General features: G+C 36.7%; 1 protein-coding gene across 1 annotated transcript in view; it reads right to left on the reverse strand.

Moving 5' to 3' along the window:
• GALNT17 (polypeptide N-acetylgalactosaminyltransferase 17) overlaps positions 1–16,324 on the reverse strand; it is a 690,917-nt gene that overhangs the window by 7,804 nt on the left and 666,789 nt on the right. Inside the window, exons 7-9 of the mRNA XM_063457373.1 lie at positions 15,274–15,459; positions 9,275–9,412; positions 3,977–4,072 (exon numbers count right to left, since the gene is read on the reverse strand). Coding sequence (XP_063313443.1) covers positions 3,977–4,072; positions 9,275–9,412; positions 15,274–15,459 — 420 coding nt within the window. The remainder of the gene's footprint in view (positions 1–3,976; positions 4,073–9,274; positions 9,413–15,273; positions 15,460–16,324) is intronic.

Here is a 16,324-nt window from a genome sequence, read left to right on the forward strand (position 1 = left end):
GTTATGGTGCCGATGTGTCCCAATAAGCACAGTGGTTTTGGTGCCTAGAGTGTACATTCATCATCTAAAAGAAGAAAATGTTTAGACTAAACATCACAATTTAAAACATAATTTGCCTCACTGGATGTATAATTACTTTAAAAGGGGGATGCCTAAGATATTATTTTCAGTTAATTCCGAACATTAAAGTAAAATGCCTACCAACACCCTTCTACCTCTGCATATTTATATAAAGTCTTAAAGTCTTAAAAAAAAAAAACTACAGTTGTGACTCACAAAGATTAAATAAAATATTTCATTTTTATAGCACAGTGTGTTTACTTCGGAAGTTATCTTCTGCTTTGTCAAATAAACTGCAATTACACACTGCTGCAGTCTCTAGCAGGCAATTAAAAAAGCAGAAGACACAAACTTATAAATTAAAGATTTTACTATAAGGAAAGTGGAAGAATTAAAGATTTTTAAGGAAGTGTGTGGTTGTGTAAGTTACCATGTGGAAAGTGATTTGGGCTGCATAAACAAAGTAATTAAACTGCTAAATAGAGGAAACTGAGCAGTGAGACTTCAGGGGTGTGATCTTGTAAGTAATAAGTAAAACAACTTTTTTTAAGCTGAAGTTGTTTTGGTACTTAAAGTGTCCCTTGAAAAAAACAAAAATCTTAAACAAGATGATATTAAGTTTATTGACTGTGTTGAGTGTTCAGACTACATATTTCTTTATTTCATGCAAATAAAATACATATGTAGTATGACTAGATAAAGATGATCTAACCTAAATTACATCAATTACAAAATTACCAACTACATATCAGAAAAAATTCAAATACCACACTGACCACAGTATGCTCTTTTAAATATCTAGGTATGTTGCTAGACCCCAATCTCTCCTTTGGCATTCACATTGAAAAACTCTCTTCAAAACTTTATCCAAAACTAGTTGCCCTGTGCAGGAACACATCCTGCCTAAGCCCTACAGTAAGGAAACAGAGTGCAACAAATAATAATGCCGATAACTGAATATGGGGGTGTAGTGTATGCCCCTGCACCGCAAACCGACCTTTATAAACTTATAACATTTTATAACTCAATCTGCCGCTTTGTGCTACAATGTAATTATATGACCTATCATTGCGATATGACAAATGAGCTAAACTGGCTATCGCTGGAATCTTCACCTTTCCAGTCTTGTGTTTAAGAGCTTTTCTGAGAAGCTCCCACCCTACCTGAGTAGAATGCAAAAGCAGCTCTCCCGACCACATTTCCAACACCTTGATTGACCCTATAGCCCAGATGTCCATTTGACTAATACAATCAATGACAGACTAATACTACCTCCATTTACTTATTTAACTTTTATCATGTATTTTATTAACAGAACCATGAACTACAAATGTATAAAGACAGCACATTGTGTTGTAAGATCTGATTGAAAATAAAGCCATTTTTCCATTGATGCTGTGAGATTGCAGGGACAAGATCTTTACACTAAACCACCTCATTAAATGAAAGTTGTTTTTGTAAATACATTAAATATAGTTATAGTTAAGGAGTTAATTGGACAACTACTGATATCAGGGAATTCTATTTTAGACATAGTATCAATATCAAAGCTCCCATCCTAGAACATATGGCACATTGGTAGTTTAAAGTCGACATGATGAGAGTACATTCCAAGTGAGGAATTCCCAAAAGGTATATATTACATATGCATGCCAGCAATTCCATTTACATTTCTAGAAATATTATTAAAGGAAGAAACCAGTGGGATTTCATGGGTTTTAAAATAGGAAATTCCAGCAAAACATATATTTTAAAATATACATATTCAAATAGGTTACTATTCAAACTGGTTTAGAGGAAAATAGTGTTTAACAAGAACATTGGCTTAAATGACCACTACAGTGCCAGGAAAACATACTCATTTTCCTGGCACTATAGGGTCTCTAGGTCCCCCCACCCTCAGGGCCCCCCTCCCGCCAGGCTCTAGGGGATGGAAGGGGTTAAATTGTACCTGTTTTCCCCCGCCGGGCTCCCTCGGCGTGGGGAACTCTCCTCCTCCTTTTCGCCATCATCAGCTGAATGCGCATTCGTGGCAAGAGCCGCGCGCACATTCAGCCTGTCCATAGGAAAGCATTCTCAATGAAAATCACAGTGAGAAGCGCGGAAGCACCTCTAGCGGCTGTCAATGAGACAGCCACTAGATGCTGGATTAACCCATAGGTAAACATAGCAGTTTCTCTGAAACTGCTATGTTTACAGCAGAAAGGGTTAATCCTAGATGGACCTGGCACCCAGACCACTTCATTAAGCTGAAGTGGTCTTGGTGCCTATAGTGGTCCTTTTACCCCTTAAGGACACATGACATGTGTGACATGTCATGATTCCCTTTTATTCCAGAAGTTTGGTCCTTAAGGGGTTAAAGATAGAATTCAGAGAGTAGTTGTTGATGGCAATTTCTTAAACTGTACAAAAGTGGAGTGCCTCAGGGTTCTGTCATGGGTCCACTTTTCATGAACCTGTTTATAAATAATCTGTGAAAATATGACTTCTCTAAAGAGGATTAAATACAGATACATTTAAAGTCATGCATTAAATGTGGTTAAATTGGGGATAACATCAAATTGCAATGATTTGTGAAACATTCCAGATAAACTAGGCAACATTATGCAATGCTAGTCTGCTATTGGAAAGGCTAGTTAGGTGCTGCCATGTATAAAATGGGTATTGATTCACATGATCAAAATATCATTTTGCCTCTTTATAAATCAAGAGGCCGCCCTGAATATATGGTGTAATATTGGGAACCAGTTTTAAAGAAGGACATAGCACAACTAGAAAAAGTGCGAGGTGAGCTACAAAATGAAAAAGTTAGATGAAAAGCATTAGTTATGGAGAAAGGCTAGAAAAACTGCATTTGTTTTTTTAGAACAAAGGCCTCTCAGATATGAGAGCACTATACAAATGTGTGCAGGGCCAGAACAAACCACTATATTCTAACCTGTTGCTAGAAGAAACTGCTATGTTCTAACCCAGGTGTCCTCAATTTCCGGCCCACCAGATGTTGCTAAAATACAATGCCCATGGTTCTTTGAATTACATAAAAAGCCAGAGAATCATGGGAGTTGTAGTTCAGCAACATCTGGGGGGCCGGAGTTTGAGGACCCCTGTAACCTGTTCATTAACAGAACATACAAAAGACGAGAGGTCTTTGCAGCAGAGGAAAGGGTTCTTTACAGTAAGAACAATAAAAATGTGGAATGCCTCAATAAATTGTCTTATCAGATTCTACAGATGTTTTTAAAAGTCATGAATGCTTTTTTTTGCATGAACAGAATATTCAAGGATATAATTGAAATGCATGTAAACAGGTTGTTGATCCCAGGAGAAATCTAATTGTCATGGATTTAAGAAAGATTTTCTTCCCTTTTTGTTGCATCATTGTAACAAAAAGGGAGGGGGATTTGCTTTCTTTTTGATCAACAGCATAAAGGAGAGCAATACGTTTTAAAAGTAGAACTTTATTGACTTTTTTTTTTCCCAATCTAGATTACCATGTAAACATGTACCTGTGTGTAATGGTAAATTACTAATAGAAATAATACGCATGTACTTTATATTTTTAAAGCATACCAGTGAATGAAGGCTTCTTAAGGCTTCTGTTTCTCCTTTTGTCTTTCATTTCAGAAAATCTTAAAGCTTAATATTATTATCATTATTTATTTTATAGAAGTAATCAATCAGCTGCAGATGTGCTTTGATAATTAGATGTGATAAGAAAAGAGATATAATGCCACTTGACTGATTTTATGAATGCTTGCATTTGATAAACAAGCCCCTCGGCTATGCAGTCACCACAAGCTCATTATTTTAGAATTACCAAGCCTATTACTGCTCGGTTGTGTAAATCTTTATAATGTTCTATATGTGATTATAGCTGATGAACTGTGAACCATAAAACAAATAGAAAAATACAAACCTGAGGACTCCATCCATGACACGGGTACATTATAGCGGTATGATTTTCCTGTGGGCCTTGATCTAAACAGACATCTTTTGCTTTGTTGTTCCGGAGCTGTGGAAAAAAGTATAGTGGTTTCAGGGTAATGCTGACACTGATAATATTTAAGACTACTAAACATGAATGCACCATTTCCCTTTAAACATTTCTTTATGACTTTTGGAAGTAAAATTCTAGTGATAGATTGACAGAAGTCCTTCAGCCCGACTTATATTTAGTTCTGTCAAAAATAAATGTTCACTTTAAATTATACACATGGACAATATAGCAATATTTTGCCTATAGTACAATTAAAGTATAACTAAAAATTTTAATCAAGGACTGTCAGAAACTAATACATTTTGTGTTTGCATCCAATGCAGTTATATAGGGAAAATGTGTTATTAGAGACTGTACAGGGTTCCTTGTCTCCATTTTTATAGGTTCAATAGAGAAAGAAAGGTGGAATTGTCATATATAAGGATACCAAACTAGGAAACTAACTGTTAAAGAGCTGAAAGATCCCTATTACTAATAGCCCTTTTCTTAATTTTAAACTTTTGCCATTTTAGTAAATAACTCTCTAATTTGGTATACTTATTTGGCATACTTATTTGGCATTTACACATTTAAGGATGCCCGATTAGAGACACATTATTAAGCACACCCTGCTCACACACACATTCACAACCACCGCTCACCCCTCTCCTAACTCCCCCTGCTCCCCCCCAACACACATATACTTAGTGGATCATTTCCCTGGTGACCAGTGGTTCTTCTGGGAACACTGATATTTGTGTACAGTTTGTATACACAACTTGCAGTGATGTTGGAGCCAGAGTGATGTCACATACCACTACAGAGCATGCAGGGGAGTTGTGCATGGAGTGCACAGTAAGTACACAGCTTCCTCCCTGTACTGTACCCTCACTCCATCTCTGGACAGACCACTGCGCCTGCTGTGCAAGTATGGAAGTGCCTACTCTGACATAGTGAAAGTACCAAAGCACAGGTCAGTTTTTGTGTCCCCCTTATCAGGACATTCTCTGTCCTGTTTAGAGGGCTGTCCTTGGCTTCTGTTATCCAGTACTCTTTTTACAATTCTTGTTTGGTTTTTCTTGGTTTTTATGGTTTTCTATTCTATGTATGGTTTTCTTTATGCTGGGTTTTCTGGGTTCATTCCTGTATTCCGTTCCTGGAATTCCCAGTCTCTTGGATTCCTTTAAATGTTTGTTTTATGTTGCCACACCTTTCCTTTTAATCCTTTTGTTTCAGTTGGTTCCTGCAGGCAGTTGCTCCAAGTCATCTGCCCCTTTCTTCCAGGTAAGTGCTGTGTGTGTTTTATTATGGTTTATTTAGTCATGCATATATAGGCAGATAGGCCCCACCGTACTTGGAGTACTTTGGCGCAGTGGTGGGCTGCATACATCTTGGCCATTTATGTATGTCAATCTCCAATGTTTTACATATATAGTACTTAGTTATGTCTCCTCTTGTTTTGCCTTATACATCGTCTTGTTTTATTTTGTATTCCCAGTCCATGTAAAGTCCTGTCCTGCCAATGTTTCCCTTATGTATTGTGTAGATGTTCTGGGTTTTACTTTCTATCCTTTTCTGGTTCTGGGTTCTACTAGTTTTGTCTTGTTTGGTGCCTATTCTAGTCTTACCTTGTTTCTAGTACTGGATACATCTCAGCATATCATCTGCTCCTCGCATTCATATAAGCTGCACACGGTCTTGGTAAGTGGCCGCACAAACGCTGGTGCTCAACACCAGGGGGCGTGCGGTTACCCTGCACCAGACCCTACTTATCCACTACCACGTTGAAGATTCCTCATCAACTACATCAGGCACAGGGTCCCATTCTTAGGACTGCCACCCGTGACACCCCTCCTTGGAAGCCCAAAGCATACTCCTGGCCTGCATTAGGGTTGTGCTAACCCTACTCAAGACTGGAAGCCCAGGATTTTAGAAGGAAGGCATTATATGGCTTGCTGCCCATAGGTTTACAACCCTTGTACTAGCTGATATTAGTAATGCTAGATTACCATGAACTGACTACAATCTTTCTGAAAAAAAACCTGCTGATATTTCCCAAGGAACATTATTTTTCTTTTTGTTGTTATTATACACCCATTGTGAGTAAATATGAATCTTGTTTTTATACCTGTATTTGTTTTATGTTTATGTTTCATGCATTTGACTAATGCAGTACAAAGATTGCACATGTAATTGTTTTTCTTTGATTATTGCGTTGTGGTGTGTATTCCTTCTATTTTTTTAAAGATATATTAAAATGACACTATAGCCACCATAACGACTACAGCTTATTGTATCTGTTATGGGGAGTAGAATCATTCCCTTCAGACTTTTTTTTAATTAAAAAATGTCTTTTAAGAGAAAATGCAGTAGGATAACTCCACTGGCCACTCCTCAGATGGCTACTAGAGGTGCTTCATGGGGCAGTGCTGCACACTGTGACTGTCATTCAGTGTCTTCTCCCTCTGCATGCAGACACTGAACTTTCCTCATGGAGAATCATTGATTCAATTCATCTATATGAGGAGATGCTGATTGGCCAGGGCTGTGTTTCACTTGTGCTGGCTCTGCCCCTGATCTGCCTACTTGACAGTCTCAGCATTGTGATTTGCTCAGACCTCCACTTCTCATGATGTCAGCAGACAGCAGGCAGGACATGTGCAGAGGCAGCAGGTGCAGACTTATATACAAGTAAGACTAAATTTAGGGAGGCAAGAGGGGAACAGGGGGGCTAGATGGTGGTTATAACACTATAGGGTCAGGAATACATGTTTGTGTTCCTGACTCTATAGTGTTCCTTTAACTTTAAAACACTCTGTCTAATTGTGTGTTTAAAGTGGCACTGTCATTCCTCCCCCTCCCCCTACTACTTTATATCAGAATGTCTACTACTTTTGATACTTCTAGAAACTGGGTGAAGCTACCGCCATCTAGAAGTGTCAATCCCACAACACCGCAACACATTTGCTCTGTCTATGGGGGATCCCACAGTCTTGCTGGATTTTCCATAGACCTTGATGCTGTACAATAGTGCATGCGCAAGAGTTGAGCAGTGAAGTTGGCGTTCCAGGCGGAACAACCAAAAGATGACGGCGGTTTCTGCAAGGGACAGATTCTGGTAAGTAAATCTCCCCTTTACCTTCTCCCCGAGCCACTGGACTACCAGCGGTGATGTCACGGTCCTCTGCATGATCTCAATGGATGTGGACTGACTGCCGAAAGGGTCTTATATAACAAACAGCCGCTATATAAGACTCTTTCGGCAGTCAGTCCACATCCATTGAGAAAGCTGCCAAAGCAGAGAAATGCGTTTGGAGAGGAACTGACTCCCACTACTGCCAGCTAGCACTTAGATCGTGCAGAGGACCGTGATCTGAATCTACATCAGCTATTTTATCTTGCTGTCTCGGGACGCCGAGAGACTGAGCACAGGTCTGGACTGCATGAAATCTATAAATCACTTTGTTTTAGACGGAGACACAGACTGTCTGTGACAAATTAATATTTTTAACGCATTTCATTTCTTATGAGGAATACCTCAAATAAAGTAAATGTATAATAAGTAAATCTCTAAGTTGTGATTAAGAAAGATATATTTTAAGACATATATATTTTTTCTCTATTTTTCTATATACACTGGGATTTACACGATGGAGCTATCTACTTAATGGGACCACCTGGATGAACATTTATTATTGGACTTTTATGCATCTATCTAACTGTGGAATGTGCTATAGATATCAAATGTCTGGATTTTGATACTGAGCCTGTTACTTGTATACGAGCAACATATTTAGAAGAGAAGGGTTATCCAGTCTGTTATGTGTCTTTTTTAGTAGGTTTAGGTTTCCCTATATCTATACCCTATCCTCACCTATACATACTTTAGGATTCAGCGCTCCACTGCCATTATTACTTTTTATCTATTTTGATAGATTGTTTTATTTTTCTACCATCAGATGTGTGGGTATCACCTTATTGTGATGCTGCCATGGATAAGCAAGTAATAAGGAAAATTTAGCCATATTTAATGCATATTTATTTACCTCATATATTCATGGCAGCAAGGTATCCCTTATCTATTTTCTAAAAAGTTGTTCTTATAGTTTTTTTCCCCAGTCCTATACTTCAAAGTGAGCAGAGCTAACATACTTTTTTTTGCATATATCTGTATAACTCTGTGATCTGGATGATAGTTTTATTTGTATTCATTTTACTCTCTAATTAACCTATTTGTATTACTCTCCTCCATTGCCATAGCAATAGATATAAAGGCACATACATACAAATCATTGTTAAAATTACTGTAAAACACATGATAATGTTTCAATATAAGACATATGCACTGATAGAGGTCATATGTTCCACTTAACCCCTTAAGGACCAAACTTCTGGAATAAAAGGGAATCATGACATGTCACACATGTCATGTGTCCTTAAGGGGTTAAACTTCACCCCATATCTTTACAATACTGTTAAATTGAAAATATAAGCAGAGTATAATAGCTGTTTGACATAAAACCTGATTATTAATTTAAATGAAATACATTATTATCCATTTATAGCTAGATACACATCACATATTTAAAGTATGCTCATGACAGTCTTAAAATTAATCATTACTATTAAGTCATTTTTGTAAGATAACATAGGCAATATTAACTTTAACATTTTATGTTTCGAAAAAGTGCAATTCTAATGTTTAAAATAGGACTTTTGAAATGTTTAAAAGTTTGAAACAGTGACATGTTTCTTAACTTTAATTTTAGAACTCTCCATCACGATATATTACAAATGCATATGCTTGATACACTTTGAATTTAATTAAGAGGGTGTGAACTGTTTTGTGCTAACATATATAGCAAAACAAGTATATATGTTTTTATATACTAGTTTTATACTTCATATTTGATGACCTAATTTGGCAGGGGTACACATGGTATGAGGAGACGTTTATTTTTGTATTTTTTTATTTTTAAAGATTATTGACCTCAGCATATCCATTTGCAAGATTCCAGAAAGGGACATGGCAAGATATGAAACATTAATGTAAAATTTTGCGAAGTATGTGACACATTGCTAGAGGATTAAAAGTAAAGGTCAATTTGAAATCTTGGATTTAACGAAATTAAATTTTAGAAACACAGTACTATTTCAATTGGCATAAGATGAGTATGCTCTTATTTTTAATCTAACTGGTCTTTCTTTATAGAAGTAAAAGACCTGACATCACTTTACCTCTCCGTAAGCCACAGTATTATTGTATCGCCTCATTTCTGGATAAACATTATCGAGATACCACTGGAAGTTCTTGCATTTTAAGTTTTTCCTTAAAGATATTCTTTCCGATATGTCACCAATATCAATTCCTGGGTTCTGTGGAAACAAATCAAGATAAACCTAAGAACATTTTATTCAAAATGCTATTAAACCCTTTAAGGATGGGGGAAATTGTACAAGTTCTGACAAAACCAAAACCAAAACAAAAATTGGAACTTTATTTATGTTTGTTCTACTACAGTTTACTGCTTTCATTAAACACACTTATTATATATAATTTTGTTCTGGAGAAACAGGGCTTTTATTTCACATCAAATATTTATATATGAAATACAATTTAAATAAAATGTAAAGTTCTGCATGGTATTTTACCTGTGCATGTTGTAATATTGCTAGCTTCTACTGCAATAAAACACACATATTTATATGCTGTGAAGTCCCATGAGTGCAACGATGCTCCCCATGTATGGGTTTCCTACTGACTGTAGGTCAGCACAGGAATGAAAATGACTCGCACATTGGCATACTATTTGTAAAAGTAGACAACCCAGGGTATTCAAAATTAGATATATCCAGTTTTTTTTCCTCTTAGTCACAAATCCTGGCCAAAGTTGTTTTTTGCATTTTATGCATTTAAAAAAAAAAAAAAAGCTGTTCTTTTACTGATGAAATCATTGTCATACGGGTTTTACTGCTCTAAAAATCATGTTTGTATTGGCACTTTCAGAGCAATTTGTTTGTTTAGTTGTCGGCCGCAGCAGCAGGCAAGTACTTCATGCTAAGAGTCATTGAGTTCCATTACTTACTTGTTTACACCTCTCACATTTTTGTAAATATTGTATTATTTCTTTTCATGTGACAACACTGAATAAATTACACTCTGCTAAAATAAAAAGCAGTAAGCGTATAGCCCGTATAACAGTGTAAATTTGCTGTCCCCTCAAAAAAAATTTAACACACAGCCATTAATGTCTAAAGTGAGTACACCCCACAAGTGGAAATGTCCAAATTGGGCCTAATTAGCCATTTTCCCTCCCCAGTGTCATGTGACTGATTAGTGTTACAAGGTCTGGGGTGTGAATGGGGAGCAGGTGTGTTAAATTTGGTGTTATCGCTCTCACTCTATCTCATATCGGTCACCGGAAGTTCAAGCCTTTTCTAAAGATGATGCACAAAAAAGCTCGGAAACAGTTTGCTGAAGACAAGCAGACTAAGGACATGGATTACTGGAATCACGTCCTGTGGTTCGATGAGACCAAGATAAACTTATTTGGTTCAGATGGTGTCAAGCATGTGTGGCAGCACCCAGGTGAGGAGTACAAAGACAAGTGTGTCTTGCCCACAGTTAAGCCTGGTGGTGGGAGTGTCATGGTCTGGGCCTGCATGAGTGCTACCGGGACTGGGGAGCTACAGTTTATTGAGGGAACCATGAATGCCAACATGTACTGTGACATACTGAAGCAGAGCATGATCCCCTCCCTTCGGAGACTGGACCACAGGACAGTACTCCGACATGATAACGACCCCAAACACACCTCCAAGACGACCACTGCCTTGCTAAAGAAGCTGAAGGTAAAGGTGATGGACTGACCAAGCATGTCTCCAGACCTAAACCCAATTGAGCATCTGTGGGGCATCCTCAAATGGAAGGTGGGGGAGCGCACATCCACCAGCTCCGTGATGTTTTCAGGGAGGAGTGGAAGAGGACTCCAGTGGCAACCTGTGATGCTCTGGTGAACTCCATGCCCATGAGGGTTAAGGCAGTGCTGAGAAATAATGGTGGCCACACAAAATATTGACACTTTGGGCCAAATTTGGACATTTCCACTTAGAGGTGTACTCACTTTTGTTGCCAACAGTTTAGACATTAATGGTTGTGTGTTGAGTTAATTTGAGGGGACAGCAAATTTATACAGGCTGTACACTTACTACTTTACATTATAGTAGAGTGTCATTTCTTCACTGTTGTCACATGAAAAGATATATTAAAATATTTTCAAAAATGTGAGGGGTATACTCTTTTTTGTGAGATACTTTATATAAAACATTTAATTCTATGTGTATAATTTGTTTTATTTTTGCACAATGACATTAATGATATTATTTTATTAAATATAAGTTGGGTGATCTGCCTGACAATCTAAGCAGTCCCCCTACAGGAAGTGATGTAATCTACCAATCCAAGTCATGTGGTCCCAGTGTCATTGCAATCACTTGATGAGGATTGGCTGGGTTTGCTACATAGGCACTACCTGATTTGTCAAGCAGTTCCCCCCCCCCAATCGGAATCACCATGGAGGGTAAGCATCCGAGCCGGAGGAATGCCGATCATTAGGATGTGCTATGCTGCCCTAACTGCATTAAAGCCCTCCTTTTGCAGGACAGCAGAGCACACCCTAACAGTGTTAAGTGGTTAAGATTTAAAGACCTTAAAACATTTTAAGACTTAAAGAGACTTTTAAAATTGTTTGCCCATAAAGAGATTCCATTACCATCAAACTTACTGTAAAAATATGTAAAAATTATGAAATATATCTCAACGAATACTACACCTTAAAGTAAAAATGACACGATTGAAGCTTCAATATACATAAACTGTACATACATTGTGTTAATATAACATTTTATTTTACTCTTTTTAAAGTATATTTGCCCAATAATCCATCGTTATGCGAGAAAAGTCTGTTTTTCTAAAGTCTAAAACTTTTGTTTTTGTGTGGTGTGACTCAGTCACTGTTCTTATATTAAACCACACTGACTGGTGATCACTGGATCCTAAACTTTCACCTACAGTAATATCGGATACCAAATCTCCATTTGTTAACACTAAATCGAGTATGGCCTCTTTATGAGTTGGCTCCTCAATGACTTGTTTTAGAGACAATCCCAGTAGGGAGTTTAGAATATGTGTGCTCCTGGCACAAGCAGCTATTTTTGTTTTCCAATTCACATCAGGAAGATTAAAGTCACCCATGATGATAACTTCCCCCTTCATTGTCATTTTAGCTATTTCCTCAACTAGTAGATTATCTAACTCTTCAATTTGTCCTGGGGGCCTATAAATCACACCTACACAAATTACTGTGTGATTACAAAATTCTAACGTAACCCAAACGGACTCTATGTTCACCTCACTAACTTTTATTAGGCTAGATTTTATGCTATCCTTCACATACAGGGCCACCCCTCCCCCTTTCCTGCCTTCCCTTTTTTTTCTATATAAAGAGTACCCTGGTATTGCTATGTCCCAGTCATTTTTCTCATTATACATCATGATCAAATAGGATTTTTTGGGGGGCAGACATCAATTAATAACACCCGTAGGTTGATAGATATAATAGATTGAGCTACTAGGGATCAGACTCCCCAGCGGGCCCTGTCACTTGATGCTGAGAAGGCATTTGACAGGGTCAGCTGGGGATTCATGAGCCAGACCTTAGATAAATTTGGATTTAGGGGTCAGATAAAAACTTTTATAATAGCAATCTATACTGAACCCTCTGCTAGGGCGATGGGTCCTGGAATCTCCGCAAATTGGTTTATGATGACAAACGGAACTAGGCAGGGTTGTTTCCTTGCCCCTCTTTTCTATATACTGACCCTTGACCTGATTGCCAAAATAATTAAATCCAACTCTCAAATTAAAGGTTTCAAAACAGAGCATCTTGAATTAAAAATTAGTATGTATGCGAACGACATAATTCGAACCGTGACAGATCCAGAGATTTCCCTGGAGGCATTAATTCTTGAGATTAAAAATTACATTCTATTTTCTAATTATATATGAATTATAAATTAATCTCAAATTATGCCAATTAATCTAGAATATAGTATGATCTCATATCTTGCAGCTAAATACCCCTTTGTATGGACCCCACAAGGATTTACTTATTTAGGAATCCATTTCTCTTCAAAACTGAATGATATAGTAGATAAAAACTTCGATATCTCATATAAAGAGGCAAGTTATAAATTATTAAACACCTGGAAGCATATAGGTATTTCTTGGCTAGGTAGAATTAACATAATTAAATTTTATATCCTACCAAGGTGGTCATACTTTTTCAAAATGGTGCATTTAAGGATACCATGATGGAAACTTAAACAAATACATAGTCTTTTTATGAATTATATCTGGGGACAAAAGAGACCAAGAATTGCAGCATCCCACATAATAAGGAGAGCAAATAAGGGAGGTCTTGGGGTTCCTAATATTCTTAAATACTATGAGGCCAGCAGAATGTATCACTTGCGGATATGGCAAGACCCGAGTTCTAGAGAGGATCCTTGGTTTAAAATTGAAACAGCTATATGTAATAAATGTGACTATGCCGCTGTCATATGGTTAAGTAATAAGGCTGGTATTAACTTCCTTATAATGTAATCCCCACATTTAAAAGAATTATACTCTAATGATTGAACAAAATGTTAGAGTTCTGTTTAAGACTGGTCCCACTTAAAAACATAGGTATCCTAGAGGGAAATACTATAAAATCTGTTCCACAATTACAGCAGGATATTATACTTCCTTTAAATTAGATATTTAATTACCTAAGAGTAAAAAAATATTTGGCTTCCCATCTGATAATAGATGAGAAAAGTGTACTAAATGGAAAAGTAAATGCTTTATTCAAAAATTAAATAAAATTTCGATCAATAGCATATTGTTATGAAATTATGAACCTTGACAAGGTCGAACTTAAACCAGAGCCTGGAAAAACTGGGACCAAGAAATTGGATATAATACACAGCTTGAAATGTGGTTTACATCCATACGAGAGTTGAAAAAAATCAATTCAATGTCTAAATATCGTTGAACTCCATTATGAGATACTACATTAATGGCACCTGGTTTCAAATATTTTAATTACAATTTAATTCTAATAATTCAAAGTTGTTCTGGCAATGTCATCGTGAAGTGGGTAGTTCCAAACATATTTGGTGGGACTGTGTAGTGATTAAACCTGTATGTATTATGGTCTCAAAATAAATTTCCAGTTTGGTTTTGGATGATTTGGAGCTCACTTTTATTATAGCCCTGTTTCACCTTAAAATATCGATATTTTCATTATTAAAAAGATATTTAATAATTAAACTTCTAATGGCCACAAAAGTAGTTCTAGCAAGACATTGGTTACAACAAACACCCCTAATTGGTCACAGGTTGTTTCCCAACTTAGATATCAATAAAATATGTAAAGGGGCATCTTTTTTCAGTCAGATGAAAGTTCAGTTTTTGAAAAGGTGGCGCCCTTGAATTGGGACCTTAATTGAAAAGCTTTGTCACTTTAACGTGTAATTTGTATTTCTAGAATAAGACTTCTCAGGATAAGGGCTTAAATAAATTGCTTTCCTGCTTAATAAACTATCTCTTTACATTTAACGAGAAATGGTGTACCAAGCTTAAACGAAGTAAGCTCTTAAAAATATGCCCTCTAATTTCTGTTGGTCCAATGGTCGCCTGCACCCAAATTGTCTAGTCTATGTCCTTGTGTAATACTGTCTAGGATAGATGCTATATGAATATATATGTGCACTGTAGATATGTTTTTTTGTTTGTTTTTTGTGTTTTTTTATGTATTGTGCAAATTAATACATCTCTTGACTATAGACTATAACTAATCAAAATAAATATATTTTAAAAAATAGAAAATTTAAATTTTAAAGGTCCACTTAAAATTGTCTGTATTAAATATTCTGAAATCCTTAAAGGAAAATATAAAAAAAAATAATAAATGAAGTGGCTTGAAAAAATCTCCAAAATCCATATGTTAGGCTTAATTGGTAATGCAAATGCTTTGCGTTGCCTAGTTTTCTCTCATATCTACATAAAGAGTTATACCAAATAATCACATAGCTTAGGTGCCACTACATAATGATCTTATTTTCTTATTAAATAAGGAACATAGATAAATTTTGGTTTTGATTTGAATTACATGGTTTTGTGGTATACGTACCTCTAATGGTAAATTCCATGCAATATAAACATGAGATTTGTAATCGTCCATCCAAACCTCAGCTACCCGTAAAGCATTTCTCTTAGTGTAGAAATCAATGTTGTTGTTGTAAGGTTTTCTTTTGCGTTCTATATGAGCAACTCTTGAACACGGGAGGACTTCCATGCTCCCACCACATAGCCATACCTGGAACAAGATATATAGAAATAAAACACATTCTGTGAGCAACGTGTATTGCTGTAAACTCTAAAATACTCAGAAATCTTGTTTATGTACACAACATTAAAAAAATTTTCAAGCAACCCTCTAAGAAAAACAGTAAACTGACAGAGGAATAATACAATATATAGAAAAGTAAAGAGCCGCAAGGAACTCTTTGCAAATCATGGGCTTGTTTCCAATGCTTGTCACTATTATTTGTGAGTAGCAAATGTTTCCCAAGTGAAAAGTATTAGAAATAGTGACCGGGAATTACCAGCTACTGCTTCAGTTAGTTACACTAATTTTAAGATAATAACTGTTTTATTCTTTTAACACTTTTTACTGGTCGTCACTAATCCTGAAAACTTAACACCTGTCTTGACTTTTAGAAACACGCACAAGGCAAGATAATCACATCAAACCCTCATACATACTATAAAGAGAGGCAATCAGCTCACAAAGTCTCTCTCTGATAACTATATATTAAAAAGTAATCAGGTGAAGGAGCATGGCATCCCCTGGTCCCCATGAAAAGCTGGTAAGGGCCCATTGAGTGGACTGGAATAAAGGGTTATTGTTATGGGGTGCATGTGAATTGGGGTCCACGAGAGGCCCCGTTTTTTTGGCCACTACATTTCCACTGAGGGCAGGGCCGGATTAAGAGCACACTGGGCCTGGTGCTGACAATTACGATGGGCCTAATTACGGAATCTTATCGACCAAAAACATTAAAACAATCATACCTCCCAAGCGTCATGTATCTGATGGAGATGGTGCTGGAGGGAAACTCATAGGATGCAGCTATAAGAAAACACATACTCCATGCTAATCTCTCTCTAATTTATATCTT

Source organism: Pelobates fuscus, chromosome 1 (genome assembly GCF_036172605.1).
Source record: "Pelobates fuscus isolate aPelFus1 chromosome 1, aPelFus1.pri, whole genome shotgun sequence".
NCBI classification, from domain to species: Eukaryota; Metazoa; Chordata; class Amphibia; order Anura; family Pelobatidae; genus Pelobates; species Pelobates fuscus.